The 23,048-nt window shown below is 47.6% G+C and overlaps 2 protein-coding genes across 10 annotated transcripts in view; one reads left to right on the top strand and one right to left on the bottom strand.

Annotated features, from left to right (window-relative positions):
* Positions 1–23,048, top strand: part of LOC144303392 (uncharacterized) — a 60,994-nt gene that overhangs the window by 5,488 nt on the left and 32,458 nt on the right. The window contains exon 3 of one of the 7 annotated variants that reach the window (XR_013370458.1): positions 1,573–11,705. The exons of the other annotated variants lie outside the window; for them this stretch is intronic. The gene's annotated coding sequence lies outside the window, so the exon portion shown is untranslated. Of the gene's footprint in view, positions 1–1,572; positions 11,706–23,048 lie in introns of those variants that run through there. 7 annotated transcript variants of the gene reach the window in all.
* Positions 8,171–22,815, bottom strand: CILP (cartilage intermediate layer protein). 3 transcript variants are annotated; one of them, XM_077881499.1, is made up of 9 exons: positions 22,658–22,815; positions 21,037–21,205; positions 18,438–18,530; positions 17,492–17,761; positions 15,976–16,155; positions 15,271–15,585; positions 14,378–14,486; positions 13,529–13,686; positions 8,171–10,990 (listed from the first exon to the last, which is right to left on the bottom strand). In XM_077881499.1, exons 2-9 carry the CDS (start codon positions 21,122–21,124, stop codon positions 8,679–8,681), a joined length of 3,525 nt encoding a protein of 1,174 aa, XP_077737625.1. In that variant the 5' UTR covers positions 21,125–21,205; positions 22,658–22,815; the 3' UTR covers positions 8,171–8,678. The 3 variants fall into 3 exon arrangements, with proteins under 3 accessions (XP_077737625.1, XP_077737627.1, XP_077737626.1); XM_077881501.1 differs by lacking the exons at positions 17,492–17,761; positions 18,438–18,530; XM_077881500.1 differs by lacking the exons at positions 18,438–18,530; positions 21,037–21,205; positions 22,658–22,815 and adding an exon at positions 18,030–18,321.

A 23,048-nucleotide genomic window follows, 5' to 3' on the forward strand; every position in this document is an offset into this window, starting at 1 on the left:
CTGCATTTTGGTCTTGGCAGCTGAGAAAATAAAGATGTAGAAGGTTTAAGTAACTGGTCCAAGGTCACAGCAGAATCAGGACTCACATCCTAATCTCCATGACTGTTTTCATTCCTTGCCTATATCTTCTCCAAAATCTGGTAAGATTTTAGGGGTCCGTAGAATCTCCATGCCCTACCCAGAAATGTCTCACATCAGGGACTAAAATTCCTTCATTCCATGAAGACAGTGATCCCTCATCCGTCCTTCTCTTAAGAATGACTCAAATGGGATAGCCCGGGTGGCTTAGTTGTTTAGTGCTGCCTCAGCCCAGGGTGTGATCCTGGAGACCCTGGATCCAGTCCCACGTCAGGCTCCCTGCATGGAGCCTGCTTCTCCCTCTGCCTATGTCTCTGCCTCTCTCTCTCCTCTCTGTGTAGTCTAATAAATAAATAAAATCTTAAAAAGAAAAGGAATGACTCGAATGTTTGTTAAAAATATATGTAGGCTCCTTCCCTAAAGGTTTTGAAAAAATAGTCTGGAGTGGGATTCCAGAATCTATTTTTATTGCTAGACTCAGGAGATGCAAAGGCTTATTTGCAGAAATGAATGAGGTGCGTTTGCACTGTGGAGGTAGAAACCTGTGCCTTTATTTCCTAAGGTCTCTTCATTAGGTTGCCTCCAATTGCCAACATATTCTCCCTCAGGAGGTCGCTGCCCAGCCTTGGTATAGTAGGGAGACCAAGGGGTCTGCGTCTGGGTGCCCACCATCGTCCTGGGGCTGTCCTTGGGGGCCGGTGGTGACCTCAGAGAGCACAAGGCCCTCTTTGTCCTTGAGTAGTGGGCAGTCCTCCATCCTGATGTTCAGGAAAATGGTCAGCAGGTGGCAGTAACTCACCACAGTTTCCTTCTTTGAATCTATAAGGTAGATGGGGGTGAGAGTAGGGGAGGAATGTTTTTAAAACTAATCTCTTTGGAACTTCTGGTGTACCAAATCCTGGAGACAGTGCTTGGAGTCAGTGCTTGTTTAGTATTTCGGGATGATGGTAGAAGTAGGAGGACTTGTATGTGGATTCCATCTAGCTGGGTTATTTCTGGCAAATTAACTTTATAAGCCTGTTTTTTCAACTACAAATTGGAGTGCTCTTGACCTCCTAGGGTAAATGTAAGGAATAAATTATTCTTTGACCCATAGCACACCGAGAGTGCTTAATAAGATTTTTTTTTACTATGCAATGTACTATAATTTATGGCTTTCCTTTTATGACTGTTAAAAAATCCTTTTTTAGTTGTGCTTCCTAGCCAGCTTGTTGATGACTTCACTTACTCCGTTATACCTTAGCACTGTAGGGAGCTTGCTTGATTTTAAATGAAAAACTGAAAAGATAATTTAAATAAAAACTTGGGGGGAAAAAAAGAAAAAGAAAAACTGAAAGAGATGAAAGAGAGAGGATCTGGACCCTTGGTTTGTAAGTCCTTTTCAGTTTGCAATAAATTTGCATTAGCTATAATATTAGATAACAAAAGTGATATTTACTTCAGGAATAATTTTAAATTTCTTTTAAAAATATTTTATTTATTTATTCATGACAGACACAGAGAGAGAGAGGCAGAGACAGAGGCCAAGGGAGAAGCAGGCTCCATGCAGGGAGCCCGACGTGGGACTCGATTCCGAGTCTCCAGGATCATAACCTGGGCTGAAGGCGGCACCAAACCGCTGGGCCATCTGGGCCGCCCTACTTCAGAAACAATTGTAATCATTTATTACTTTCAAGCAATATTTATTTACACACAAGCTTGGCTTTGTGTGTAAAGTAGTGAATTAGTAATTGGTAAATTAAGCAATAATGAGGAATTGAGGAGAAAAGCTTTTGAGTCACCAAAATAGATGTTGCAAAGTTGGCACATCAAAGTTCATGTACTTTGTTCATACCTAGGCTTTCAGGATCTCACTTGGAGTCTATTAAACTAATTCTTAAAAACAAAACAAAACAAAAAAAATAAATAAACTAATTCTTATCCCCATCCCACTAGTGAGTACATTGCAAAGGAGAGAGGTCCTTGAAACAGGCAAATATACCACAGCTAAAGGGTTTTCTAAGAGCCTGACAAAAAAGGAGGAAACAGAAAAATGGAAGCAGGAACTCAACAAGAAGAGTATATAGTCTGAGTTTATTTGGTATGCCACATTTCTTATGTATCGTATCAGCCCTGGTTGCCATTTTATTATACTACCATAATAATTGGTGCTCATAATTGCATTCTTTGTTTTTTAAGATTTTATTTATTTATTCATGAGAGATGCACAGGGAGAGGCAGAGATCTAGGCAGAAGGAGAAGCAGGTTCCCTAGGGGGAGCCTGATGCAGGACTCAATCCCAGGACCCTGGGATCACACCAAAGGCAGATAGATGCTCAACCACTAAGCCACCCAGGTGTCCCTGTTAATTGCATTCCTGATACATCAAGGAAAGAAATTCAATTATGTTATTTCTGCTTTTAAAAAGATAGAATAGATACTTTCTTATAAAGATTTCTACTCAGATCAAAATGTTAAATTTTGGAGCTTAAATACAGGTAATAAGATTGAATTTTCTGGAAAACTGCTTTTGTAGAACTATTGAAATTTCCTATGCTGCCACAAAAATGAAGCATTACCTTGTTAAATCTAAACAAGTTTTCAGTCTTTTCCACTTCCTGAAAATTCATATTGTGTGGTACACAGTAATGACAGAAACATTTATATATTGGTTACTATATGCCAGTAACTAATATAGGTGCATGTATATAACTTGACTAATCCTCATAACAGCTCCATAAGGTATTTTTCTCAAGTTTATAGTTGAGGAAACAGAAACATACAGAGATTAAATAACTTTCTAATATTGCACTGCTAATAAGGAAAGGAACCAATATTTGAACCTAGGTAGTCTGGTTCTAGAACCATGCATTTAACCACTGCACTATACTCTTCAGGACTCTGTATTAAGTTCTCTTGAATTAAACACATTTTTTTTTAAGAGAAGGAATGCAAGGAGGGGAAGGGGCAAAGGAAGAGAAAGAGAGAGAATCTTAAGCAGACTCCATGCTGATGTAAGGCTTAATTTCATGACCCTAAGATCATGACCTGAGTTGAAATCCAGAATCAGGTGCTTAAACACCTGAGCCACCCAAGTACCCTGAAAAATATTTTTTGTTGCATTGATGGGCTTATGAAAATAAAATTCTCTAAGAGGGCAGCCCGGATGGCTCAGCGGTTTAGCGCTACCTTCAGCCCAGGGCCTGATCCTGGAGACCCGGGATCGAGTCCCACATCGGGCTCCCTGCATGGAGCCTGCTTCTCCCTCTGCCTGTGTCTCTGCCTCTCTCTCTCTCTTCCTCCCTCTCTCTCATGAATAAATAAATAAAATCTTAAAAAAAATAAATCTGATCATTCTACCAACAATGAACCTTCACTAAAACTATTTATAAAGGTATTCTTGGGGCACCGTGCTCAGTTGGTTAAGTATCTGACTCTTGATCTCAGGTCAGGTCTTGATCTCAGGGTTTGAGTTCAAACCCTGTGTTGGGCTCTGTACTGGGTATAGCGCCCTCAAAAAAACAAAATAAATACATACATACTTCAGGAAGAAGAAAAATGACCTTAAAAGCAAGGTCTGAAGAGACAAACACGTAAATAAATCTAAAGAAACATTGTATAAAATTATAAGTGTTTATTTTGAGGGGCAAAACAACTAAAATAGTTTAAGAGGTGAAATGCAATTAACTTTGATTTTGTTAAAATCAGTATGTATAATAAAAATTCAAGAGAAAGTATTAGAAGAATAGCAAAAGTGTAATACTTCCAAATCAGTATAAGGGGAAAAAGTGAAGTAAGAAAAATATTACTCAATCCAAAAGTTGACAATAAGAGAAAGAGTGATTTAGAAGGAAACCAGCAAGTAAGATAATAAAAACAAATTCAAACATAACTATAATCACCATATGTATTTACTAAACTCACCAGTTAGAAGACAGATTATTAGATATACTAAAATGAACAAAAATCCAGCTATAATGCTGTTTATAAGAAACACATCTTTAAAAGGATACAGAAAGTCAAAAATATTAGACAAAACAGGCTTTGAGGCAAAAAAGCTTTATGGGAACAAAGAACATAATTACATAATGATAAAAGATTCAACTTGCAAGAAGGCACAAAAATTCAATACTTAATATGCACCCATTAAAATAGCTTCAAGGGATCCCTGGGTGGCTCAGCAGTTTAGTGCCTACCTTCGGCCTAGGGCATGATCCTGGAGTCCCGGGATCGAGTCCCACGTCGGGCTCCCTGCATGGAGCCTGCTTCTCCCTCTGCCTGTGTCTCTGCCTCTCTCTCTCTGTGTCTCTCATGAATAAATAAATAAAAATCTTTTAAAAAAATAAAATAGCTTCAAAATAGGGTCACATGGGTGGCTCAGTGGGTTAAGCGTCTGCCTTCCTCTTAGGCCATGATCTCTGGTCCTGGGATAAGCCCCTCCTGGGGTCCCTGCTTAGTGGGGTGTCTGCTTCTCCCTCTCCCTTTCCCCCTCCCCCCACTCATGCTCCCTCTCTCTCTCAAACAAATAAGTAAAATCTTAAAAAAATAAATAACTTCAAAATAAATAAAGCCAAAATTGAGTCACAGAAATTAAGTGTACCACCTAGTGGAAGATTTTAGCACACTCCTTATTTACGGAATTGAGCAATGAACAAGTTTGAGTTGATGGTTCTATGTAGAGCTCGGCACCCAATGATTAGAGAAGACACTCCCCCCCCCACCCCCAAGCGCAATAGAAACCACTAAAACTGACCAAGTACTAGGTCATGAAGAAAGACTCAACAGATTTCAAAGAACAGGTACCACATAGATCTTATGTATATATTTAATTAAAATCCCCAGATGTTTGGAAATGAAAAACCGTAAATTTGAAGTAAACTCACAGTGATCTATCTGCTCACTATCCCCTTGAAGTGTTCACCTTCTGGGGGTATCTTCACAACTCATGAGGATCCCCTTTCTCTAAGAATGTCCCACACCGCCCCAGCAACCACCACCATACAGTAGGACCAGTCCACCTGCCTGGAAAACATCCTTGCTTGGAAGCAGCAGCAGCTTGATGGGCCCCTCTGTCTTTATGCCCCACCCCACCCCCACTAATGGCCACAGTTGGTTGGACCAGAGGTGGAGTCCCAATTCAAAGTGGGCCAATCAGTTGCTCTCTTCAAGGGATCTAGGCTTGAGATGACCACCTCACCTTGGGGGAGCTGAGAAAACTGATCTACCAAGAGAAACTAAGGGTTTCTGAAGAGAGTAGAGACCACCCATGAGAGAGAGAGACAGACAGAGAGACAGAGAGATTGGGAAACAGACTGACCAGAGAGAGGGACCTGGAAAGTGGAGAGAAACAGAAACAAAATCTGAAAGACAGTCTGAGAAAAACAGCATGTAGGGCAAGAGCGAGTTAGAGCTTGAGAGAGCAAAAATCCCTGAGAGGGAATAAGAGAATCAAAGCCAGAGAGGGTGATGGGGTGGATTCTGATGGCTTTGCAGTTCTGGGTTCCGTCCTTCCTGAGCTCTCCTGGCACAGCCGCCCCTGTTACTTGTAACCAAAAGCCTTCAGTGCACAATTCCACCTCAGCTCCTCAGCTCCAGTTGTCCCTTTGCCTGAAACTCCACCTGTCCCTGTACCGCCTCTGACTTGGCTTAAGTCTTTTCAGTCTTTCAAAACTGTTCTTGTCCTGACATCTTGGTGATGTTTTCCTCTATCACCTTCAGCTGCTAACGCTCTCCAAACTCTAGAGACTGTTCTGCCTGGAAAACATGCATGCTTGGAAACAGAAGCAGCCTGATGGGGCCCCTTTATCTGCCTGTGGCCTTTCTGCCTGCCATCTGGGGTCCATCCTTGTACAGCTCACTCTTGGGACCTGGCTGATCCACCACTGTACAGCAGGCTGAGACCAAAACCCCAGGGCTTTTCTAAAATGACTGCTCTGTCCACCCAGTGTGTAGAGTCTCCACAGAGGAAGGGAACACCCGGAACACCCGATGAATCATCAGCAGTTTGGTGAAGCAAAGGCATCCTGGGAATTGTGCTGTTAGCCTCACGAAAAAGACTGTAGAGATGGTTTAGATTCTCATCTACACCAACTCCCTCATTTAAAAAAATATTCATTCATTCATTCATTCATTTTTGAGAGAGAATGGACATATAACATATTAGTTTTAAGTATACGATCAACTCTTTCATTTATAGATCAGGAAAATGAGGTCCAGGAGAAGCAGACCAAAATCACACTGCTAGCAGGGAGCGTGTCTGTCTTTGGAACCAAGATGCTTAGAAATTAGGTCACATGAGTTCAACTCCATAGTGTTTCCTCATCTGAAAGAGAGGTATCTGGCACTCCCTCCAGCCTCTACAAGCTGTTTCTGCTTGTGCCCTTGCGCCCTTACACCTGACAGCCATACCTTCAGCAAACCAGCTCCTAGCTATCATTCATATTAGATGTCACCTCCTTCAGGAAGCCTTCTCTGACCCCAACCCCTCCAAGACTGGTGCCCCCGTGTGTACTAGATTTTATAAACACATAAAGGCCGCTCTGTTGCACACATGGATTGACACAGAGTAGGCAGTCAATAAATATTTGGTGAGTGAAGAAAAACATCAGGTACCAGCTACTGTCTGCTAGAGTCCATTTATTCAGGCCCTCAATGGAGAACAGAAAGGGAAGGGTATGGAGTGAGAGAACCCAATCAGCCGACTTTTTCCAGCACCCTCTCTTTGTGAGTTTGAAGGGAACCGGGTGGTCAGGTTGAAGCACTGGCTCCCTAAGCTGTGAAGCATCTGTGCTGCCGATAGCTGAACACTTGACCCCTCAGCAGGGGCAGTCAAGTTCCCCAAAGAGTCAGTGAGGGCCGCTCCCCAGAAAGTGTTTTTGGAAGTGGGTCAAGGAGTGATCACAAGGCCACTAGGCCCCAGCCCTGCATTCACTCATTTTCTTGGAGGTCATGAGGATAGGGTGCTCAGCCAGAGAAATTTCTAATTGATTATGAACCAAACCCTTGGGAGCTGGGCAGATGCTGATTCAAGAGCACAAAATCTAGTCCAGGCCAGAGGTGGCCAAAAGGAGCCGCAACTGGGCCAGCCAGGAGAGGAAAGCTTTCTATCTTGATTATAAATGATGCCTTCTCCTCCCCGAGTCCCCTTGGCCTCTTCCCTGACAGATTCTGGAAGGATTGGGAAAGGGGCAGTCTGTGTCTCATCCAACCCCATGCTCCACCACCCTGACTCTAGATGCCTCCAAGATTATTCTGGCACCATCCACTGGCCTCTGATTTACTATTTTAAACCAAATACTTTTTCCAAAAGCCCTTTCCATTTGGACTAGTTATTTTACTCAAGGGGCAGGGGCTGTTATGCACAACAGAGATCTGGTATCTGGAAAAGCTAGGCATCTTTAGAAGAGCTTGGAATAAAATTTAAAAAAAGAAAAAGAAAAAAAAGCCCGTCATTTGTGAGTGAGGTCAGCCAGCACAGCTGGAGCAGGCAGCAGGCTGTGGGGGGTTGCCGGAGGAGCACTTGGCCAGCTTGCCCAACCTTGAGCCAAGCCATTGTATAAGCTCCCCAGTATTGGAAAGAAAGAAAGAAAAAAAAAGGGACATGTTTTTAGCTTTGCTCAGGAGCCCAGAACATACTCACAACTCCAGGAATCTCTGCTCTTCTCTGCAAGTGGAAAATATGATCCATGAGAACAAACTTGATCACCCGAGTGTGTGCCTAATTAATTACTCAACCCTGGGGGGAGGGGGGGAGTGATGGGAGGGGTCCTGAAGAGGGGACTGCGCCTCATGCCACTTTGTGACCACTTTCCAGGGTCACCTCTGTCCCTCTGAGCAGCTGGCTCGCTTTATAGGTGAGACAGGACAGGGGCCTCAAAAACAAATACCAAATGTGCATTTATTGACATCTGCTCTGGGGTACACTGGGCCTCCAGCAAGAACAAAAGTAAATATAAAAGGAAATGCACAAATATAGTCAGCAGCCCATCGCAGTGGTAGTCATGAGATGGTCTTTCCAGACTTGGCAGAGGAACTATGATTACCCTGTGTTCAACAGCTTAATGTGGGATGTATACTAGCGTTCCAAATTCATCAAAGAAATAACTTATTTACATTTCAAGTAAGAATATTGTAGATTATTCCTTTATTTCACCACCATTTATATGTGCGGACTGTGATAGAGGCCTTGCTGACATCCCATAGACCAAGGCCAAGAAATATGCTTTCTATTGATTATTTGGTCTTTAACATCAGATTATCATTACGGTAGAGGTGAGCAAAACCCTGCAAAAATAAAGGAAGGACATTTTCGTTGATGGCCACTGACTTTATCAATGGTCAGTTTCTTGTATTTCTTTTAAAGAACAAGACAAAAAAGATTTATTTTGACATCTCTGGGGGCTACGTGCCAATCGGTATCATGGGGTAAAGACAATAAGTAAAGGCATGAAGAAAACAAGCAAATTGCACCAGAACAGATGTGCTTAAATTAACCAAGTGACAGTTTATACATCAGTCTCACAATGGCTGTCACATGAGGTGGGGGAAGAAAAGTACCATATGACTTAGTTGCTCAGAGGCTGAGGAGCAATCCCAGGAAACCTCAGAGAGGCCACGCCTTCTCACCCGCGCTGGCCACCCCTACTAGCCCGTTGCTGTCTCCTTGAGGACACTCTTCCTCTGACAGTGCTTGTGGCAGGGGGCCGGGAGGGGGGGCTCTGGAGGTACTGGAAGGCACTCTGGCGGCCCACCTGTCTCTCTACGCAGTTAAAGGTGAGGGCCACTCCCACGTTGCTCTTCATGACTCTGGAGGAGCCATCGGATGTGCCATCAAAGCACCGGCCAAGTGCAATCTCCTTGGCTGTGCGAGGGTCCTGGTCGGTGACAGTATAGATACCATAGTTGTGGCCCAGTGGATCCAGGGGTGCCAGCATAGTGTACTCACTGGTGTCATTGTTGACTGCTAGTGGTAGGTGGTTGACCAGGTACTCGTGAAGCATGGAATTTACGCTGGCTCGATGGCAGCTGCCCTGAGGGATGACCTTTACCAGTGTGCGATCCACACGGTCCTGGTCATAGAGCATCCCACTGCACTTGAACTCTAAACAGGCAGATGAGACATTGGGCTGGTCCCTGTCCCGTGTGCTCTTCACATCCCGGATCCCATACAACTTGCCCACTGTCCTCCGGTGGGTGCCTCCCATGTTGCGGGATCGCACATTCACCTCCACAGGCCCTACAATCTTCACCTTGATGTAGCAGGCCCTGAACTCCATTGGCTTGGGCCACCATGCTAGGTAGTCTTCAGTCCAGCTCATAGGGTCGTCCTCGTTGAAGGGGACAGTGTTGTAGTCATAATGATCCCCCTCAATCTGATAGAACCGGAAGTGGGCTGCACTGGGTGGTGCCTCCTCACATGCCCGGAGGTCCTCAAAGGCATAGATGGGCCCATTGCTCTCCTCAGCTGAGTTGGGCCTTGGCTTGGCCATGCTGATCTGGAAAGCTGTCTTCTTAACCCGTGGGTCCTCATGATCTGTCCGACGGTATTTGAGCCTATTGAGATAGGGCTGAGGGACACCAATTGCATTTGGGTTGAATTTAGGGAAAGATTGCACTGCTTCCAGTTCTTCCCCAGCCAGGCTTGCCAAGACATAGGCGGAATAGGCATCAGGGGACTGGTCATCACAGAAGGCAGGCAGACAGGCCCCATTGGGGCCTGTGATGACACTGTCAAAGCGGCCCCAGGCCCTGGGGTTGGACGAGAAGCCAGTTCTGGGCTCCAGGTTGATCACAGAGACCACAACCCCCTGGATCTGCTCACTGGGCAAGAACCTCTCACTCCGGTAGGCTCTAACCTTGATAAAGCACCTCCTGTTTTCTGGGACATCCAGATTAAAGAGCCTCCTTTCACGGATCTCCATGTTGCCCACCAGAAAGGTTCTCTCTTCCCTTTTGCCTCGCCTTTGGCTTTCAAATTCAAAGTCACCTTCCTCCTCCCACAACCCTGTATCTGGGTTGAGTGACCAGAGTTTCATTGTGGGCACGTGCTCTGGCATCTTGACCTGGGTTGAGTCAAGGTGGACCTTCACTTTGCCAACATTAAGCGGCTCTGAGGTGGCCTCATCTCTGAAGTCCACAGAGAACATACCATATGTCCGAAGGGGGAAGGTGTCTCCTTCATCGTTGATGAAGTTCAGGTCACTCTGGGCAGCAGTGGCTGTGGAAATATTCCGGGGATCCAGGAAGGTCACACTGGCCTTTACTTTTCCTGTGTAGGGGTCCCCATTCTGCCTGTAGAAACTCTTGGAAGGGATCTCCAGTTCAGCCATAGGGTCTTCTCCAGCCACCTCCCCCAGGGGGATAATGTTGGTGTCCGTGGCCTCCAGTGTGATGGGCTCTTTCTTCCGAAGCATCTTGATCTCATGGAACACTGCACTCCCCTTCTTGTTGAAGGGCAGCACTTTAGTGGTGTTGACAAACTTCTGCATCCTGTCCACAAATGTGAGCACCAACCTCTCTGTGTCCTGGGGAACATGGAGGGTGAAGGTGCCCTTGTAGCCAGTCATGCTCACACGGTTACTTCCCATGTACACGTGGCCAAAGCGCATGGGTTCCCCGTTGTCAGCAGCACTGACGCGGCCACGCACGATGCTCCGGGTCTCTGTGCACCGCTGACAACTGCACCCCACGGCCACCTTGGTGGGTAGTGTGTACCCACTGCACTGGATCTCTTTCTCCTCTGTTTTGGAGATGCCGCAGCAGTACTCCACAGCATCCCGGCACCTGATCCCGTTATCCTGCTGCCCTGCGCAGGTCTTAACCGGGCAATGGCCCACGTCATAGTAGAAGGAGTTGGTGGCGTTCTGGAAGCAGTCATGGGGCAGCCGGATAAGGTAGCTCTCAGGAGTTGGATTGCAAGGAGTCTCATCAGCGGCTATGGAGGGAAATGATGTGAATATTAAAACTAAGTTCATGTCCTACACAGAGGGTATCCTTACCCTCACCTCTCTGTGGGGCTTTATGGTTTTCAAAGTGCTTGCACATCCATGATCCCAAATCTCACAGAACTCTTCTGAGGGAGATGGAGTGAACATTATTAATTTCATTTTATACATTTTATATCATTATAATCATGGTTCTCAATAGAAGGGTCTTGAAAGTTTGTGAGAGTGTTTTAAATTACCACTAAAATGAGGAGTTCTGCTGGCACTGTGGTATGGTATTGGCTGACGTGTAGAAGACTAGATGTGTATGTTTATTATAGTGTCTAAAAATCATCACTTTCCAGGAGCATAGATGAAAGCAAATTGCTAGTGCATCAGAGTTACTTTTCAGTGCACCATGACATCACTAAAATGAATGCTATCATGTTACAGGCTTCAGGTTTGTAAAAACATAACCATAAATTATATTGATGTCATATGTGAGTTCAAGTATCTATAAAATATCACGTGTACCTCCAAATATTGGACTGCTGTTTGATGACTGGATATTGCTGCATAATTTTCTTCTATCGTCCCATATCCTTTTGCAGAGATTTAATGGAATTTGAAACATGCAAGCTGTCTAAATAAGATGCAGTCAAATAAGATTGGTTGTGTTTGAAAAAAAAAAAAGTAGTGGGTGGAGTGGAGGATGGGCATTGCTGCTCTGTGTCCTGCGATGGTCTGGCACTATTCTGCATTAAGAATTTCTCTGCATGAAGTTGACGTATCCCAGCAGACATTCATGTTGGTGGAAAACCTGTTTGAAATGATCAGAGCCTACTATTTTTTATGTGGCTTTAACCATACACTGAATTTTTTTCATACATTGGATTTTTAAAGAGCACAATTACCATATAAATCCAGTGAAGATTGGACTTGGTTTAGCTTGGAATAATACTAAGAATTGCTCCTTGTTTCAGAAAAACCACATACCTGCACAACATTACCCAAGGAATGTGAACCACCAAAATAATAACCCCGTATCCATCAGGATTTGTAGCTGTCACATTCACAGTGACTGGATTTAAGTGCAAGTGTCCAACCTCTTGGTTAGCCTTCTGATGTTGTTATGCCAAAAACATTTACACGTTGAAATACATACTGTTTTGAATTAGAGTTATTTTATTTTTCCTTTATGTTGTAGTTAGGGCCATGTGCACATGTATTTGGAAATTATATATAGCTCTTTTCTATCAATTTAACTTCAGAATGTTTAGGCAGTGTTAAAAATAACACTACAGATGGAAGAACCAGGAATATGGATTGGGAACCACTCTACAGGGGGCTCCACATTTCCTCTGCAGCGGCCCCAGTGCCCCGTGTCCTATTTGCTCTGAGGTTCTTGGAGTCTGTGAAATATTTCAGAATTCTTCCAATAAACTTTCCTCTCTCCCTCCTTTGTTTAGGCCAATTTTTTTTTTTTAATTGGAGAGAGACATAGAAAATGAGTAAGAGGAAGGGGCAGAGGGAGAGGGAGAAGCAAACCCCCCGCTGAGCAGGGAGCCCGATGTGGGGCTAGATCCCAGGACTCTGGGATCATGACCTGAGCCAAAGGCAGAGGCCCATCCACCTGAGCTACCCAGGTGCCCCTATGCCAATTATTAAGATATCCTTCTTCCCTGCCCACTTTGCAGGTACAGGTTCCTGATTGATCTTGGCCTTGAGTCTCTCCTCCTCCAGATTACTTCTTAAAGCCAACTCTAATCGTAAACCTTAGCTCATGTTGGCCTCTCGATCTAGAATGCCTCACTTCCATATACACAGTCCCTGGCTGGTATTCAAGAGGAGGGGTTTTCAACACTGGCTGCAAATTAGAATCCACTGGGAGAGATTTTAATCTGTGCATACCTAGACCGTATCCCAAACCCATGACATCAGACTCTCTGGAGGTAGGACCCAGTCATCAGTATTTTTTAAAATTCATCAGGTGTGGGACGCCTGGGTGGCTCAGTGGTTTAGAGCCTGCCTTCGGCCCAGAGCATGATCCTGGAGTCCCGGGATCAAGTCCTACATCGGGCTCCGTGCATGGAGCCTGCTTCCCCCTCTGCCTGTGTCTCTGCCTCTCTCTCTCTCTCTCTCTCTCTCTCTGTCTCTCATGAACAAATAAATAAGAAATCTTAAAAAAAAAAAAATTCAGCAGGTGATCCCAAGAGTAGCCAAGGCTGTGACCCACTATTTAAGCTTCAGCTGAAAAGCTGCCCCCTCAAGCAATCACCCATGGTCACTCACACTGAGCGGTCTCTTTGTCTCATCTTATTTCCTGTTTCAGTGCATTTTTCTATCTTTACTTATTTGTCTCTTATTTATATCTCTTCACTCCTTCTGGACTGGCAGCTCTGTGAGGGTAGGATTCAGGACCGTGAGATCTTTGTGTCCTAGAGGGCATAGTGCTGTGCTCAGCACAGAAAAGCCCAAGCTTCACTGCCCAGATATGTCCACTGGGGTGCTTACCTGCCCTGTGGCGACTCAGGATGCTGGCTGCTTACCTATGACAGTCAGCTGGGCCACCTGGGACTTCACAGCCCCAGCGTCACTCTGGGCCTTGCAGAAGTACTCGCCAGCCTGGTCCTGTTGCAGGTTCCTCAGCACCAGCTTGCTCTCATGCTTGTACAGGGAGGGATCCAGCAGTGTGCCATTGTGGTACCTGAAGGAATACAGAGGCAGAGCCTGAGAGGATGGTGGGAGGGCAGGTATTCCCAGGGAGAGTGCCAGGAGCAAGTAGCCAGGGAGGCAGATGATGGATGAGGCCTTGCAGATGTCAACACCACCTCTGACTCAGCTCACCCAAGAGTACTGACTGCCCTGGGAGTCAAGGGACTTCACTCTGAGTCCCAGCCTCACTATTAACTGCCTATGGATCCTTGGACAAATCATCTCACCTCTCTGAGCTTTTGTCTCCTGCTCTATAAAATGAGGACGGTTGTTCCCTAGCTGATTTCACAGAATTGTTGGGAGCATCAGACAAGATAATGGCTATAAAATAACTGTGAAGGATAAAGGACTCACAGTGCTCGAGGACTCTGACTTTATGTCAGGGGAAGCAGGGCCGGGCACCTTGTTCTGTGTCCCAAGGATATCCAAATCAGGACCCTGAGACCTGAGCTGCTCTGTGGGGCCCCAGCTTCAAGAGGATAATGACAGGGCTGGCTGGTTGTCTGGGTAGCCTCGACCCCACTGGCTCCCACTTGTAAATGCCAACTTAAGGGCTCTGTGCCAGGGCCTTACTAATAACTTTATTCTGTTGGTTATTGTCATGATTAATAAGTCCAGACCCAATGCAAGAAAGGGCTGATTTCCAAGAAAAGACTTGGCAAGGTAACTGGCAGGACACTCACCAGAAATACTTGTCTGGACCGGGCTTCCCTGTGGCCTTACAGCATAGGGACACACTCTGTCCAGCTCTCCGTGCTTTTGTCTCTGGGTTCATCACAATGTATGGAGTTTCTGGGACAGAACACAAGAAACAATGATTCGGTTTTTCTCTTTGTGCAGATTGTCTAGAGCCTTGCTCCCATGAGTTCTTTTGTCATGTGTTAAAATTGTATGACTTTACCCCTACTCCCACCCCTAGCTCCTCTCTAAGGGAAATGGTCCAGAATGGAGTCCACCCACTCCACACCCTAGGCCTAGAATCAGCTTCTGTGGCCTCTCAAGCAGCATTTGGGTGGGGCAGTAGAGAGCCAAGGGGACCTCATGCAAGCTAAGATTCCCAAGCACTGCCACTGGGACAGAGCTGGCTGTTTTGAATAGTGCAATACTCCCATTCTGCTGCCTTCAGCAGAATATGCTGGCCATTCTGCACCACTTCTGGATTCCCCCAGCCTCTTTCTCTCTATACCCTCCAAATCTCACAATATATTATAATTGACTATTTTAGAAAAGGTGGCCAGGGACGAATTCACACATTTGAGGGAGCAAGCCATGTCAACTCTGTGGGAAGAATACTCCAAGCAGCATATATAGCAAGTGCAAAGGCCCTGGGGCAGGAGGGTGCTTGTATGTTTGAGGAACAGCTAGGAGGCTATTCTGGCTCGAGTAGAATGACTCAGTGAGGGTGAAAGGGAGAGTAATAGAAGAAGAGAACAGGGAAGTAATGGAGGAGCCAGGTGATATGGAGCCTTGTGGGTCATGGTAAAGATTTGGAAGCTGGGAAGCCAGCACTTAGCACTATGATCCCTTTAATTAAAAGTCCAGCATTCCTGTCCAGCCCTATCCTGGAGAACCGTACCTGCCCTCATGAACTCTGCATTGACAGTGGCTGCCTTTAGCCCAGTCTTGGGCATTGTGAGCATGATGGGGGCAAACTTGGCCTTTGTGATCTTCAGAATGCTTTTGCCATCAGGGCACAAGCCAGGGACTCGGAACCTCCCACTGCTGTCTGTCTTGGTCAGTGGCTTAGGCGTCTTGGTCAGCAGGTAGACAGTGGCCCCTGAGGCTGGGGCGCCCCCGGGGAGGGAAACAGCTCCATGTAGCATGAAGTCCTGGCACATGCAGGCATCGCAATCTGCATTCACCTGGCCCATGGGGCAGGTCAGGTCACAGGCTGTGGAAAAAGGGGCCACATCAGGAGGGCTTATATGGACTCTGGCTCTTCTTCAGGCACATCTCAGCCTGCGGACTCACATATGCTTCTCCTCTTTAGGCCTTTGTTACCTTTCCTTAACAGCCTGCATAACTAATTCCCACTCCTCCTTTGAGACTTAGCCCAGGACACTTCCTCCAGGAAGCCTTCTTTGATTCTCCTAAGCTATAAATGACCCTGCTCTGTGCTCCCATATTATCCTCTACATCCCCCATCAGAGCACATAACAGATGCTCATTTAATAGTTGGTGAATGCATGAATAAATGAATCAGTCTGACCCTCTGACCACTCCTGGGCTGCTTCAGCTCAGTTGCATGCCTTCCCAGTACCAGGAACAAGAGTTGTAGTACCTGTACAGGCCTGGTCCATGCACAGTCGGCCCTCCTCAGAGGCCTCATTGCACAGTGACACTGTCTCCGCCAAGCAGGTGCGTGTTCGGGTCTGGACTCCAGTGTGACCACAAGCAGCAGAACACTTGCTCCAGGGAGACCAGGGGCTCCAGATGCGTTCTGTGTCTCGGCGCAGAGACCCTGCAAAGCAGGATCAGTAGATGGTCTAACTTGTATCCCAAACGGACTCTGTCAGAAAATCTGCCCCCGAGGCTGTTTTATCTCAGAGAGATGGGGACTCTGATTACATCTCTTATTTGCACAAAGGTACTATATGGGCCAGGAGTGGCTCTGAGAGGGACTTGTTGGCCAAGCACTGGGACTTGGATATGCTGTCCTGGGATGTGCAGGGGTAGCACCATCTTCCCTCCGCATTCAGGTGGAAACAGTCGTAATGTCCCTGTGGAAAGGCTCTCTCCCAGTCAGGGTCCAGGACCTCAGTGACTCAGACCTCAAGCTCCCCCCTCACCTCTGCTCTGAGGCCTGTGTGCAGGAATGGGGACCTTGGACCTGGCCCAGCCTGAGTTCCCACTCTGAATGACCACCACTACCACCTGGGCCTGCAGGGTCAGGCTGTGGCAACTGGCAGAGTCACAGGAAGGGAGGGTGACCATCTGAGAAGTGGGCAACCCTGCAGCTGGCTCTGTACATGAAGAGAAAGGATGTCGAGCATGAACTCTTGGACTCTGCAGACCCCGACATGCATTCAAATCCTAGCTCTCCAGGTGTCAGCTGCATAATCGTAAGAAGTACCCTAACCTCTCCAAACCTAGAGTAACTTATCAGAATGGAGAATCCTCGCAGGGGGGTTATAGATTTTTTTTAATTTTTATTTATTTATGATAGTCACACACACACACAGAGAGAGAGGCAGAGACACAGGCAGAGGGAGAAGCAGGCTCCATGCACCGGGTGCCGGACGTGGGACTCGATCCTGGGTCTCCAGGATCACGCCCTGGGCCAAAGGCAGGCGCTAAACCGCTGCACCACCCAGGGATCCCTCGCAGGGGGGTTATAAAGACTGAGTGGTGTACATAACTAGCACAGTGTCTGGCACCCAGATGCTATGAATGGAGATTATCTTGTTTAATCCTCATAAAAACTGACATCATATTTACAAATATTTACTAATATTACTAATATTACCCTGTTCTATTGGCGAGAAGCCCGAGGCTCAGAGAGATTCAGGAAATTTGCCTAAGGAACACAGTTCAGACGGTAGACCCAGGATTCAAATGCAAGCAGCCCAACTCCAGGGCCTGTGGTCTTCACCATCTTGCCATGCACTCTCAGTAAGTGAGTTGACTGAGTACTCTTGGGAAGATTATGCTCTCATGACACTAATAGTGTTATTCTGAGGGAGTCGAAGCCTGTGTATGTGTGTGATATCCAGAGTCCCCGTGGCCAGATGCCAATCCTGGCCTCTCCTTGTGTCGAGGCTGGTGGGAGGTAGGGGGTTGGGGACTGTCCAGCTCACCTGGTGGGCAGAGGAAGCGCACGGTATAATTGGAGCAGTTCTGGCCGGGCCGCTGCTCCCTGTTGAGGCACCAGAAGCCCTCATGGGGACTGCCATGGACCACCTGGCCAGTGCTGCCTGCAGGCGTCCAATCGGTGGTCCGAGCCTCTAGCCACAGGGGCCGAGCACACACACGGTCCCCATAGTAGAAGTGAATGGCATCCAGCCTCTCATAGTCACCCTGTCCACCCGGGTGGTCGATGTTGAACCATGTTGTCCACTCGCCAGGACCTGAGAGGTAGAGGCAGGTCAGGGGGGCGCTGGAGCCTCAGGGAAGCTCCATTCCTCTTACCTCCCTTACTCCTGGGACTCACTCCTGATACCTTTCACCCACACCCATTGGTCCCAGCCCTATCAATCACATCTGTCTCTCCAGCATCTCTCCAGCCTTTCCACCTTCTGCTCCTGCCACTCCATTACAGCTCTCAGCAGCCTGGCTGTACCAGGTCATGTAACTCCATGCCTCATCTCTCTACTTCCAAGTTCCCCCTCCACCCACCCTTCTGCCTCCTGGACACTGCAAACAGGGTGGGCTTTTTCTGGGTGGCTTGGATCCCACTGCTCCCCAGCTTCAAATCCCTTAGCCAGGCATTCGAGGTGAGCCGGTGGTGAGCTGGCCCCTGCTGTCTCTCTATCCTCATCTCCCTCTGTCTTCACCAGCCCGAGCTCTGGCCCCAGCAAGCTCCATAGCATTCCTGAGCATATCAGGGAGCTTCACATTCTAAGCTGTCCTATTTCCCAGGTCTATCTGCCTGGATAAAGATGTAGGTTAAATGCCTTGTAAAAGTGGGTTTCCATGGAAACCGTGACATCATGCCCTGGCTTCAAAGATTCTCACACCAAGCTCAATAAAGACGCCCCTCTCCTGACCCCTCTCCTGACCCTCCCTGCTCCAGCCACAACTCACTTTCCAGAGAGTTGACAAGCTTGGCAAAGATGTTGGAGGTCCTCCTCCCAGGCTGGACTCTTCTTACCGACTGGGTGAGCATCATCTGCCTCCCTGAGGGCAAGAAGTGATAAGAATAATAATAGTTCTTGCCTCAAAGGATTGTGGCCATTAAATAAGCTCATTCATGAAATCCACTTAGAACAATGCCTCACATGGTGTTTGCTGAATAAGTGTCAGCAACTCCTTTTTTTTTTTTTAAGATTTTTATTTATTTATCACACACACACACACACAGGCAGAGGGAGAAGCAGGCTCCATGCATGGGACTTGATCCCAGGACTCCAGGATCACGCCCTAAGCTGAAGCCAGGCGCTAAACCACTGAGCCACCCAGGGATCCTCTAGTGTCAGCAACTCTTAAAGATGGGTACAGGATCCTTGGGCCATAAGCAACTTCCAGCCCCACCCCATCTGAGGCTGGATTGGTGGCTCCAGGAGGGGAAGGAGAAGAGTAGAGAACAGACAAGCTTTAAAAGGCAATTAACTCTCCTGCAAGGAGGCAAATCAGAATTCTCTATGCTGCTTAATTGGGGTGATAGGAGCTCTTTTAATCAAACTAATCTGATTTCCCCTCAGATGACTGAATGTTAATCATCTTCATAAACAGCAGCTGTCGGGGTGGAAAGAGCAAGGTGGGAGGTGGGCGCACACAGGATTTGGCAAGACGGTGAGACAGCCTTTGTTCCCCCATGGGCACTCACAAAGACCGCAGTGCATGCAGCTTTACAAGAGGGCTTTGAGCTTGAGTACATACTTGAGTATGTAGTTAGAAGTCAGGAGAGGAAGGGCAGATGGGAGAGAGCATATGGGGCAGTGCTGGGAGTACTGATGCTCAGGCATCTGGTCTCCACCTATCCCTTCAAGAACTCAGTGTCACCAGAGGACATGGTCAGAGGACAGGGAAACCAGAATGGGTTCTGGTATCTGTGAAGTTTGGCTGCACGGTCTAAATGAAACTGAGCTTTAAGCTAGAAGAATTTTTATGAAACTAAAGCCAGACCAAACCTCAAACCTGCTTTTGAGAACCCAGTGATCCCTTGTGATTCCCTTTTGCTTTGACTGCCAGGAATCTCAGAGCTAAATTTAGCACCCAGCGGTGATAACCCTCTTATCTTTTTTCCTCCCTTTGGGTGACAGCTAATCCCTCTCCTCATTTAAAAGATTTTCTCTCCTCTCTGTGTATTCTCATGAATAAATAAATAAATCTTTAAAAAAAGGGGGGGGGGGGCAGCCTGGGTGGCTCAGCAGTTTAGCACTGCTTTCAGCCCAGGGCGTGATCCTGGAGACCTGGGATCAGTCCCAGGTCAGGCTCCCTGCATGGAGCCTGCTTCTCCTTCTGCCTGTGTGTGTTTCTCTCTCTCCTCTCTGTGTATTCTCATGAATAAATAAATAGAATCCAAGAGGGAAAGGAAAGGAAAGGAAAGGAAAGGAAAGGGAAGGGAAGGGAAGGGAAGGGAAGGGAAGGGAAGGGAAGGGAAGGGAAGGGAAGGGAAGGGAAGGGAAGGGAAGGGAAGGGAAGGGAAGGGAAGGGAAGGGAAGGGAAGGGAAGGGAAGGGAAGGGAAGGGAAGGGAAGGGAAGGGAAGGGAAGGGAAGGGAAGGGAAGGGAAGGGAAGGGAAGGGAAGGGAAGGGAAGGGAAGGGAAGGGAAGGGAAGGGAAGGGAAGGGAAGGGAAGGGAAGGGAAGGGAAGGGAAGGGAAGGGAAGGGAAAGGAAAGGAAAGGAAAGGAAAGGAAAGGAAAGGAAAGGAGAAAGGAAAGAGGAAAGGAAAGGGAGAAAGAAAGAAGAAAAGAAAGAAAGAAAGAAAGAAAGAAAGAAAGAAAGAAAGAAAGAAAGAAAGAAAGAGAAAGAAAGAAAGAAAGAAAGAAAGAGAAAGAAAGAAAGAAAAAGAAAGAAAGAAAAGAAAGAAAGAAAAAGAAAAGAAAAGAAAAAAGAAAGAAAGAAATTAAGATAGAAAGGAAGGATTCTGTTCTGGGGCACCTGGGTGGCTCAGTGGTTGAGCGTCTGCCTTTGGCTCAGGGCATGATCCTGGAGTCCTGGGACTGAATCTTGCATCGAGCCCCCTGTGGGGAGCCTGCTTCTCCCTCTGCCTGTGTCTCTGCCTGTGTCTCTGCCTCTCTCTCATGAGTAAATAGATAAAATCTTTAAAAGAAAAAAAAGATTCCATTCTGTGAGTGTTAATATTGGGAGCTATCTCAAATTCTTTGGGAAAACAGGGGATCCCTGGGTGGCTCAGCAGTTTAGCACCTCCCTTTGGCCCAGGGCGCAATCCCGGAGTCCTGGAATCGAGTCCCGCGTCAGGCTCCCGGCATGGAGCCTGCTTCTCCCTCTGCCTGTGTCTCTGCCTCTCTCTCCTCTGTGACTATCATGAATAAATAAATAAATAAATCTTTTTAAAAAATAAAAAATTCTTTGGGAAAACAAAGATAAATGATTAATAAGTCTATAAACCAGCCTGAGGTTTTAAGGACATTGCTGAGGCCCATAGTTGGGTCCCAGACCACATCTGACTTCACTATGGCAAGTAGAGGTTTGGAAGAGAGCAGATACTTAGCCCATACCCAACACAGAGGTGACTTCCAGGACCAGGAAGAAGAACAGCCAGGCCTTGGTCCCCACCATCTTTCCCCCAGGCCCTCTCGGAAACATGGCAGGAGATGGCTGAGGATGCTTCAGAGTTGGGTTCTCCTCGGAATGCAGTCCCCTAGGAAGTTTCTCGGATCCAATAACCTGCAAAGAAACAAAGCTTATCAGCTTCCACATTCCTGTGTCATCTCTCATGGCCTGAACAGAACTATTTCTTGACCTATCAAAGGTAGAAGGATAAAGTCTTGTGGGAGATAACACCTGCCCAAGTTGTGAATCTGGGCAGCTTGCGAGGTGCAGAGGCTCAGGATTTGAGTTCAAATAAGGCAGAGCTGGATTCAGATCCAGGCTCCAGGACCCCATCTCAAGATGGGGCACAAGGGAGACAAGGGGTAAGGAGGTGCCTTGCCAATGAGGAGGGGCCGGGGCTTACTCCCAGCAGCCTCTGAGTGACTCATTTATCACTTCCAAGACCTGGGCTTGGGGGCATGTTTTGCTACCCTTTGGTGAGGCTCACACTCTTGCACAATAGGGCTACACATTAACACCGCGCAGCCCAGCCCTGACTACAGTGGCCCCTCACAGGACAGGCAAGCTGGAGGGCACAGATGCTTCAGACACACAGCCTCCGTGAACACATTCCCAGATGCGCACAGGCTGCAGCTGGAACACATTTCTGGCCTGTTTGTTGGGGCCTGGCTAGGAGTTACACAGCCAGGAGCTCCCTGAAGGAGAGCAGAGGGGATACCTCGTGCAAAGCCAGGGCTCCCCAATAACTGGTTAGGGGCTATAGAGCCTGGAGAGGAGAGTGGGTTTGGTGATAAGGGCAAAGATCTGTGGGGTGTGGCCCAGGCTCCTGCTCATTTTTATCTCTCCCCAGAGCTCTGGCCAACCCAGAATCTGACCAGTTCTGGAGATTCAAAAGTGGCTCCCCTCAACGTCCAAAGTCCAGGGTGTGGTGGGAAAGAGGAGATTCCTCCTTTCCGGGGGAAAAAAAGATCCAAAGCACTTAGCTGTCCAGAGAGAAGAACAAACCAATCCCACATCGCAAATCTTCTAGCTCTAAGCATACTAACTTACCGCCCCCCTTTCCTGCTCTGCCGCCACCTTTTTCTCAGCCAAGGGAACAGAGGCATGGGGGTCCCCATTGTGTGTCTTACCCCAGGCTCCTGGGCTCTGAGCAGGGAGCTGAGTGCTACACAGCATTCAGTCTGAGGCGGCTCTAGAACTGTCTGGGAGGCCAAGGTGGCCTGAGGCACCTTGTGGAAAAACCATTTCCCATCTGGCAGCCCACAGAAGTTTCCTCAGCATATGCTCTGTTAGGCTCCCCGTCCCACGCTCCTCAGAACTCTCGGACAAAGCAGACTGGCGGACCGCAAGAGAAAAGGAGGCACCCAGAGGTACAGACCCTACTGGGACCATCTGAGAGTCCCTGACCTCAGGTGAAGGAGGGGGAGGACTTTGGACCAATGGGGGAAAAGAGAGAACTTCAAAGTAGAAAGGCAGGGGGGAGAGGAGATGCAGGGGAGGGCAGGAGTAGCTGAACAGGGCAGTGAAATGCAGGCAGGGGTTGAGGGAAATGGGAGGGGAGCTCACCGGTGTCCTGAGCGGGACTCCTCAGCTGGGGGTTCAGGTCTCCAGCTCTCCGGTCCAGCCGCAGGGCCTTATATAGCGCGGCTGGTGGCTCAGCCTGTGGCAGTGCGCCAGGGGAAGCGCTGCGAAACCAGATCTGAGCATGGGGAAGCTCAGCCTCCCCATCCCCTCCCCACATCCCCTGGAGCTCCCAGAGGCCCCGATTTCACTTCCAGATCCTTAGGGGGAGATGCCGCAGGACCTAGGGAAAGGCCAGGTGGGCAGCTGCCTGGGGCTCCCCAGGCCAGAGCAGAGAGACATTTGGGGAGGTAGGATGGGCACGGGGAGCAGCCTTGGGAAGGGGCCAGGGGCTATTCTACAGCTGGGCAGCATTTCATGGCTCAGGGGGTAGCGT

The sequence above is a fragment of the Canis aureus genome, chromosome 32 (assembly GCF_053574225.1).
Source record: "Canis aureus isolate CA01 chromosome 32, VMU_Caureus_v.1.0, whole genome shotgun sequence".
Taxonomy (NCBI): Eukaryota; Metazoa; Chordata; class Mammalia; order Carnivora; family Canidae; genus Canis; species Canis aureus.

What these genes read in the sequence shown, in the direction of transcription:
- CILP (XM_077881499.1), bottom strand. Translation starts at nt 21,124, where the DNA reads ATGTTTCCGAGAGGGCCTGGGGGAAAGATGGTGGGGACCAAGGCCTGG. An exon ending in GCTTGTCAACTCTCTGGAAA is followed by an intron (nt 17,762 to 18,437) that starts GTGAGTTGTGGC and finishes TCTACCTCTCAG; the next exon opens with GTCCTGGCGAGTGGACAACA. An exon ending in GCGCTTCCTCTGCCCACCAG is followed by an intron (nt 16,156 to 17,491) that starts GTGAGCTGGACA and finishes CCTGCTTTGCAG; the next exon opens with GGTCTCTGCGCCGAGACACA.